At 37.2% G+C, this 9,298-nt stretch overlaps 1 protein-coding gene across 1 annotated transcript in view; it reads right to left on the minus strand.

Moving 5' to 3' along the window:
• Positions 1–9,298, minus strand: part of LOC135195295 (ethanolamine-phosphate phospho-lyase-like) — an 86,279-nt gene that overhangs the window by 6,641 nt on the left and 70,340 nt on the right. The window contains exon 5 of the mRNA XM_064221554.1: positions 5,809–5,967. Coding sequence (XP_064077624.1) covers positions 5,809–5,967 — 159 coding nt within the window. The remainder of the gene's footprint in view (positions 1–5,808; positions 5,968–9,298) is intronic.

The raw sequence follows: 9,298 nt of genomic DNA on the forward strand, positions 1-9,298 counted from the left end.
TTACCCACTCCGTGAACAAGTCTTGTTCAAGCTTTCGCATTAGCCCTCCACATCACCGGAAGCTTCTCCTTTAGCACTTTGTGGGCCTTGAAGGTTCCAGGAGTCTCTGAATGATAGACTAGTAGGGGCTTCACCTTGCAATCCCCACTGGGGTTCGAACAAAGTGCGAGCGTAAGCCTGTCTTTCATAGGCTTATGCCTGCGTGATGTACATTCGACGAGGCATTTTTTTCCAAAAAATGCCAGTCTCATCACAACTGAAGACTTGCTGAGAACTGTAGCCTTCCTTGATTGTCATCTCGTCGGACGTCTTAATAAAGGCTTCGGCCACTTTTGTGTCCGAGCTGGCCGCCTCCCCATGCCGCACCACCGAATGGATGCCAGTCTGTTTACGGAATTTTTCAAACCACCCATGAGAAGCCTTGAACTCTGGGGTTGGCGTCGATGTCCCTTCTCCTCCGTCGTCTTCAGCCTGAACAATCAAATCGCCGAAAATAGTGCTGGCCTTGTGGCAGATTAGCGTCTCGGTTATCGTATCGCCAGTGATTTCTTTGTCTTTTATCCAGACAAGAAGCAGCCGTTCCATCTCGTCATGCACGTGGCTCCTCTTGCTAGACAAAAAAGTCATGCCCTTGGAAGGTGTAGCTGCTTTGATGGCATCCTTCTGTTTAAGGATGGTGCCTAATTCGGCCGTATTCCTTGGCGATCACACTCAATCGCATGCCAGCTTCATACTATTTTATTATCTCCATTTTTGTCTCCAAAGAAAGCATCCTCTTCTTTCCTACTTCAACTTTCTTGGGACCCATGACTACGTATATACTGTGCGTAATTAACCCTCTAACGCCAATTGGACGTATTAAACATCGACATAAATTGTCTGTCGGGTGCCGATTGGACGTATTAAACGTCGATAAATTTTTTTTTTTTTTTTTTAAATTCGCGGAAAAATACTTATAGGCCTACCAGCCGAAAACTTTTGAATCACGCGGCTTGGGGGGATGCTGGGAGCTCACGGATCAAGGTGTTGTTTTGTTTACAATCATTACGCAGGCGCGAATTTCTTTCTTATTGCACTAAAAAGTATCAGTGACACATCTCAGAAATTATTTTGTCACTTTGACATAATTTTTGCATCATTTTAAATTAGTAGTTACATGGAGTATTATATATGAAAATGTGCGCAATTTCATGTAAAATACAACTAAAAAATACTCATGATTGTAGCTTTTAGCAGTTTTGAAATATTTTCATATAAATAACAATAAGTGCCAAAATTTCAACCTTCAGTCAACTTTGCGATTGTCGTAATGTTTGCACCATTTTAAATTAGCCGTTACATAAAGTTTTATATATGGAAATGTGCGCAATTTCATGCACAATACAACTATAAACAACCCATGGTTGTAGCTTTTATCAGTTTTGAAATATTTTCATATAAATAATGATAAGTGCCAAAATTTCAACCTTCGGTCAACTTTGACTCTACTGAAATGGTCGAAAAACACAATTGTAAGCTAAAACTTTTATATCCTAGTAATATTCAATCATTTACCTTCATTTTGCAACAAATTGGAAGTCTATAGCACAATATTTCAATTTATGGTGAATTTATGAAAAAAGAAAAAAAACATTTTCATTACATCCGCGCGGTAACTCTTCCGAAAAAATCAGAAATTTTTTTGTGCGATTGTCGTAATGTTTGCACCATTTTAAATTAGCCGTTACATAAAGTTTTATATGTGAAAATGTGAGCAATTTCATGTAGAATACAACTAAAAATGATTGAAGGTTGTAGCTTTTCTCATTTTTGAAACATTTACATATATATCACGATAAATAGAAAAAAAAACCATGTTTGGTCAACTCTGACTCTACCGAAATAGTAAAAAAACACAATTGTTAGATAAAACTCTTACAGTCTAGTAATATTCAGTCATTTATATTAATTTTGAAATAAATTCGAAGTCTCTAGCACAATATTTAGAATTATGGTGAATTTTTAAAAAAAAACTTTCCTTCCCTCCGCGCGCGGATTCTCCGCCGCAAATCTCCGAAATGCGTACGTCGCATTCTCGTAATATTTGCTCCGTTTCACATTAGTCGTTTCACAGAGTTTTATATATGAAAATGTGCGCAATTTCATGTTGAATACAACAAAAAATAATTGAAGGTTGTAGGTTTTCTCATTTTTGAAATATTTGCCTATAAAAAAATTAAAAAATTTGATATTCGGTCAACTTCAACTTGTCTGAAATGGTTGAAAACTGCAATTGTAAGCTAAAACTCTTACAGTATAGTAATATTCAATCGTTTATCTTCATTTTGAAACAAATTGGAAGTCTCTAGAGCAATATTTAGATTTATGGTGAATTTTTGAAAAAAACATTTTTTTACGTCCGCTCGTTACGAATTCATTCATCATTTTGTGATAATATTTTCTCTGTGTTGCTTTGATCGTTTTACAATGTGTTATATACCAAAATGATCACAATTTAGTGTACAATACAACGAAAAAAAAATAACTCGTTAGCTTTAAGCGTTTCGCTCACAGTGCGATTTGAATACAATTATATATGAAATTTTGTTTTCGCGCTATCATATATCGCATTACATATTTATATATGATAATGATATTTTTTTCATTTCTGATGGTTGCATACTAAACTTCAGGCAATGATAAAAAGAGCCAAAAATGAACTCTTAATCTTGAAAAATAAGCGCGCTGAGATTTTTTGAAAAAAAATATTTTTTCCGCTTTGGCGCTCACTCCGAGACCCCTCGGCATACGGGAGATGATTTTTATTATACCCCTTCGGCATAAGAGGGTTATGTTATGTAGTACATATACGTATGAAGTAAAGTTCTCACACAACATGATAAATTAGTACTACAACGAAATCACTAACGAATTTACATTAATAAATGAAATCGTACAGAACGAACGAATTCCGCGTGCTTACGATACCAATGATGCTAGCAAGTGGCCGAAAAAGCACGCCGCTACTTAGATGCATCATAGGATCATGGGAGAGATGCTGACCAATAGGAGAGCAGTATCTTATGGCAGTGACTAGCATCAGGAACTAATGGGAGAGTGGGAGGATGGTGGCGAGTCTACTAAGTTGGCGGCGCGCGAGTTTTAAAATTATTATCAGTGGTCCAGGCGAATCTTGGGACTTTACAGCAACAACCTTTCGTATCTTGAACAATTTTCATATGTAGAGCAAAAAAATCTTCGTATTTGCTTCGTATCTCGAGTTTTTCTAAAGTTGAGCCTTTTGTATGTCAAGGTACCACTGTAGTAATATGAAAAATACATACATATAATATTGGATGCATTGAAGTACAGCAAATTTTTTTAAAAGATCCATAGAAAAGTTGTATATTCATTATGTTTATATTTTATCATACAATACTCTGTGATTATTACATACCTTAATTTTATATCTTGGGTATGATGCGACCCCCAGCCCCCTTAACCCTTAAACGCCGACTGGACGTATTTTACGTCGACATTTTTTTTGTCTCTCGGGTGCCGACTGGACGTATTTTTACGTCGACATACAAAAGTTTTTTTAAAAATTCGCGGAAAAATACTTTTAGGCCTACCAGCCGAAAAACTCTTGAATCACGCGCCTTGGGGGATGCTGGGAGTTCACGGATAAAGGTGTTGTTGTTTTTGTTTACAATCGTTACGCAGGCGCGCAAGCGCGAATTTCTTTCTTGCCGCACTAAAAGTATCTGTGACACATCTCGGAAATTATTTCGTCACTTTGACATAATTTTTTTGTTTTTTTACCATTTTAAATTAGCCGTTACATAAAGTTCTATATATGAAAATGTGCGCATTTTTATGTAAAACACAACAAAAAAATATTCATGATTGTAGCTTTTATCAGTTTTGAGATATTTTCATATAAATAACGATAAGTGCCAAAATTTCAACCTTTGGTCAACTTTGACTCTACCGAAATGGTCGAAAAACGCAATTGTAAGCTAAATTCAAACATTTACCTTAATTTTGCAACTAATTGGAAGTCTCTAGCACAATATTTCGATTTATGGTGAATTTATGAAAAAACTTTTTCCTTACGTCCGCGCGGTAACTCTTCCGAAAAAAATATACATGCGATTGTGGTAATGTTTGCACCATTTTTAAATTAGCCGTTACATAAAGTTTTATATATAAAATGTGCGCAATTTCATGCACAATACAACTAAAAACAACCCATGGTTGTAGCTTTTATCAATTTTGAAATATTTTCATATAAAAAATGATAAGTGACAAATTTTCAACCTTCGGTCAACTTTGACTCTACCGAAATGGTCGAAAAACGCAAATGTAAGCTAAAACGCTTATATTCTAGTAATATTCAAGCATTTACCTTCATTTTGCAACAAATTGGAAGTCTCTAGCACAATATTTCGATTTATGGTGAATTTATGAAAAAAATAACATTTTCTTTACGTCCGCGCGGTAACTCTTCCGAAAAAATCATACGTGCGATTGTGGTAATGTTTGCACCATTTTAAATTAGCCGTTACATAAAGTTTAATATATGAAAATGTGCGCAATTTCATGTAGAATACAACTAAAAATAATTGAAGGTTGTAGCTTTTCTCATTTTTGAAATATTTGCATATAAATCACGATAAATAGAAAAAAACCACGTTCGGTCAACTTTGACTCTACCGAAATGGTCGAAAAACGCAATTGTAAGCTAAAACTCTTACTTCTAGTAATATTCAGTCATTTATCTCATCTTGAAACAAATTCGAAGTCTCTAGCACAATATTTAAATTTATGGTGAATTTAAAAAAAAACTTTCCTTCCCTCCGCGCGCGGATTCTCCGCCACAAATCTCCGAAATGTGTACGTCCCATTCTCGGAATATTTGCTCCGTTTCATATTAGGCATTTCATAGAGTTTTATATATGAAAATGTGTGCAATTTCATGTAGAATAAAACGAAAAATATTTGAAAGTTGTAGCTTTTCTTATTTCCGAAATAATTGCATATAAAAAGAAATATATAAAAAAAATTCGACATTCGGTCAAATTTAACTCGTCAGATATGGTCGAAAACTGCATTTGTAAGCTAATATTCTTATATTATAGTAATATTCAATCATTTGTCTTCATTCTGAAAGAAATTGGAAGTCTCTAGGACAATATTTAGATTTATGGTGAATTTTTGAAAAAAATATTTGTTTACGTCTGCGCGTTACGAATTCATGCGTTATTTTGTGATAATATTTTCTCTGTGTTGCTTTTATCGTTTTACAATGTGTTGTATACCAAAAGGATTGCAATTTAGTGTACATTACAACGAAAATAAAAGTAACTTGTTACCTTTAACCGTTTTGCGCACAGCGCGATTTGTATACAATTATATATGAAATTTCGTTTTTGCGCTATCATATATCGCATTATTTATATATGATAATGATAATTTTTTTCATTTCTGATGGTTGCATACTAAACTTCAGGCAATGATAAAAAAAGGAGCCAAAAATGAACTCTTAATCTTGAAAACTAAGCGCGCTGTGATTTTTTGAAAAAAATATTTTTTCCGCTTTCGCGCTCAATCTGAAACACCTCCGGCACACGGGAGACATTTTTTTTTTTACCCGCTTCGGGCGTTTAAGGGTTAAAATTAACTCCAAAATTAGGTCTTCAAAAGTCGCATGATATGTGAGTATATACAGTAGTTTGTGCTGAATGGCAGTAGTATATACAAAAACATACCTTGTAAAGATATAAAACTAAGAAAAATACTCAAGTAAACATTACTAAAAATACTCACGTAACTGGCTCGTTCCCAGAGAGTTCACTAAGAACAGAGTCTAATGCTTTGTACAGAACTCGAGCATTCAGCTGTGTGAAGCACATTGGTGGTGTAATGGTAATTACATTCCGATATGGGCCAAGTGTCTGTACAAGAATATGGTGCTGTTCTTTCAGTCTGAAAAATAAAACACAAATATCAGGTACGAACTGAAGTCTTTAGTATCACACAAAATGGATTTACTGTGGTTATGTCTAATGCTAAATATTGATGACTGCAAGTAACTGAGGTGATCTGCAACAACAGATATCAAACACCGATAGTACTCATTATAAAAATCATTGTGTTATCATAGTACAAAATAAACTTTCGGAATACCAGCTAAAATTACAATATGGCAAATAATAACTGTCTTAAGATAATAGCTGAAACACAATTGGGGCCAAGTTGCACAGGGCAAGTACACTGTAGTGTAAGAACTTATCCTTCAGTCAAGCCATGTTCAATTTGTAATTTTTCTCAAACAAAAGCATTTTCCCAGATAATTTTTCAGTGCTAACTTTCTGCAGTATGAATATTTTTATGATAATTATTATTTGGATACTTACCTACTGTTCAAGTGAGCTTACATCTTACTGTGCTGTAGGTGTGATCAGAACTCAAAAGAAAAGACCACCATTTAACTGATCAAGATGGACTCTAGTTCACCTGGCATGTGTAGTCAGGATTCTTCTTGACAATCCACTAAGATGTGGGGAGGCTGGGGGAGGGGGGTTGCACTTTAACAGTTGGTAAGTATCCAAATAGTAATAACTTTCATTAAAGAAAATGAATTAGTTGGAATAATTTTACTTGTCATTAATTAACTGATTCCCACACTGAGAGATGAACAGCTATAAAAACATCTGTTCAGTCAAGTGCAATTCAAGTTTCTTAAGGGAAACTTAAAACATTCTTACCTATCTCCCTGGGAGAAACCTGTACCAGTCCAGTAAGTCCAAAACTAAAATAAATACTTTTATACAATAACATACAATCCTATACGTACAATGCACCTTCAGGTGGTAGGCCTTTGCTGAATGAGTCAGAAGCTTAAACTATTATAGGTGTGACTTTTGACTCACATCTTACTTTTGAGAAACATCTAATGTGGATGTCTGCTCCTGCAAGAGATTTATCTCTTTTAAATAAAGTGGTTTGTACTGGTAGTCCAGAGATAAAAGCAGGTCTCTTGACAGAAGTCAGTGGGCACTCGACAGATGGCGCCGGTCAATCAGAGGTAGCAGGCAGGCATCCAGAAGGTGGCGCCAGGCACTCAGAGTTAGGTGCTGAATGCTCAAAACGAAAAATCTGGTGTGACAAGTCAGTCGCTTGATGCTGTCTATAATCGGGCGCTTAGACAGCTGGTAGGAAAAACCTGGGCGCTCAATAGGATCTCCTAAACTTTGGTGAGGAGACAAATATTGCTCCTGAAAGCTACAGGAAGGTTGTGGGCTGACCTCTCAGTACCTCTTAGCCACAACAGGAGAGGAAAATTCAGGTTCTCAATGTCTCTTTAGAGGGTGCAATGATACAGGATAAAGATACAAGCGTTTCTTAGTAGGACTGGACAAATCCGAGTTAAGACGAAAGTTGATGCACAGAAATGCCTTTCCAACAGTGTTTAGCCGAGTCCTGAGGGTGCACACCCCACAAGCCTCCCCAAGACCTGTGGTATGTCTCCTCCCAATCGCAGGGGAGTGGGACAGACACCTTTGACTAGGAGCACTGGAGGGGTGGACAGCCACCTCCTCTACATTAACTGCACTTTTACTAATCACTGTGCTGTCACTTGCACTTTTTTCTATCAGAGTTAACCACAGACCCATTTCAATCTGGGTGTTGGATAGAAAACCGAACTTGCAATCGAACCTTGATTAAAGGCTAGCAATGGTTTAGGCAGAATCATGGGAACCTGGATTTGGAGAAGGTGGAAAGGAGGAGGACAACTCACGATGAGAGAAGGAGGAGTAATAGATTTATTAACTACTGAAATAGGATTAGAATCTGTACTGGCCCTATTCTCAGTCCTAAGGGCTTGCTTACCTTTTCCTGTCCCATCAAGTTTTTAAGATGAGATTTTAAGGTCTTCCATTTCTTAGTCTTCCCAATCTTGACACTCTGGACAAGTATTGTCTTTAATGCATTCCTGTTCCCTACATTGAACACATTCAGTGTAAGAGTCAAAAGTCAATTTTGTCAGTCTAGTCTTACAGCCAGCCCTCTGAACAAACACAAATGTTAGATGAGCTAGTATCTGACATCTTGAAATGACAGGGCCCTCATACACACGCTCAGTTACACCACCATCCACTTTTCCCAGACCACTTCCCGTCAGACTCCCATTACCACCTCCCTCACTACTATCCTCCAATATCCCATTCACCATCTCATCTACCCCTTCTAACTCTTGTCCTAATATCCCTCGTAGCTGCCACCAAATCACTCACCTCATTTACACTCGTGCCAAACTCCTAAAGAGACTCATTCATACTGCCAACCACATCCTTACCACTTGATTCGCTATACGCATCATTCATTCCATCAAAGTCATCCATATTACACACCGTATCCACCATTTTTACCCTAACACTAACCCCTCTATCATGCAGTTCACATTTCTCCCTTTCATTCCCTTTCCTTACCTTCTTCCACTTTCTTCCATACTTAACCAACACTAACCGCCAATCTCCCAGACCCATTTGCTCACTGACACTCAATGCATGTTTCACTTTCAACCACTCACTCATCCACACACACTAGAAGACCCACCTAACTGAATCCCTTTTTCACTTAGTTTCCCAAATTCCAAGCCTGACTCATCCTCTTTTGCCTACACACACTCACCACATGACCTTCCATTCCACATTCAACACACCTCACATGCGGCTCCTTACATATCCTACCATAATGCCTGTTCTTCCCGCAGTTGCCACAAACTTCGTTCATATGGGTACCCCGACATCCACTAGCTATGTGCCCTACTTGTCCACACCTATAACATTTAATATTCCTATCTTTCTTACACTCGCTCACTAAATGCCCCCGTTTGCCCACACCCGAAACACACTCCTAACGCCCACCAATATTCATTCTTCTGGTGTCCTAGCTTACCACATCTGTAACACTGCTGTTCTTGCTCAAAACTAACTGACCCTACTCTTCCAATACTCGCACTCCTATCTCTTTTAGGGCTAACTACACTCTCATTACTTGCTCTAACACTCCTATCAACCACTCACTCTGCCATTTACTTCGGCCCTTCTAAAACTGCCTCCCTATAGCTCTTAAACTGGTATAACTCAGCTACTTCAGTCCTAACACTAGCACTTCTACTTTCTTTCATACACCTATCTATTCCATGTCAATCTTTCATTCGTCCATTGCATTTTCTCCTTACGTTCCAGATTTATAAACTCATACACACACTCAGGCACAGTTGCCAACAACTTCCTCACTAACTCTTTAC

This window comes from Macrobrachium nipponense, chromosome 16 (assembly GCF_015104395.2).
Source record: "Macrobrachium nipponense isolate FS-2020 chromosome 16, ASM1510439v2, whole genome shotgun sequence".
NCBI lineage: Eukaryota > Metazoa > Arthropoda > Malacostraca > Decapoda > Palaemonidae > Macrobrachium > Macrobrachium nipponense.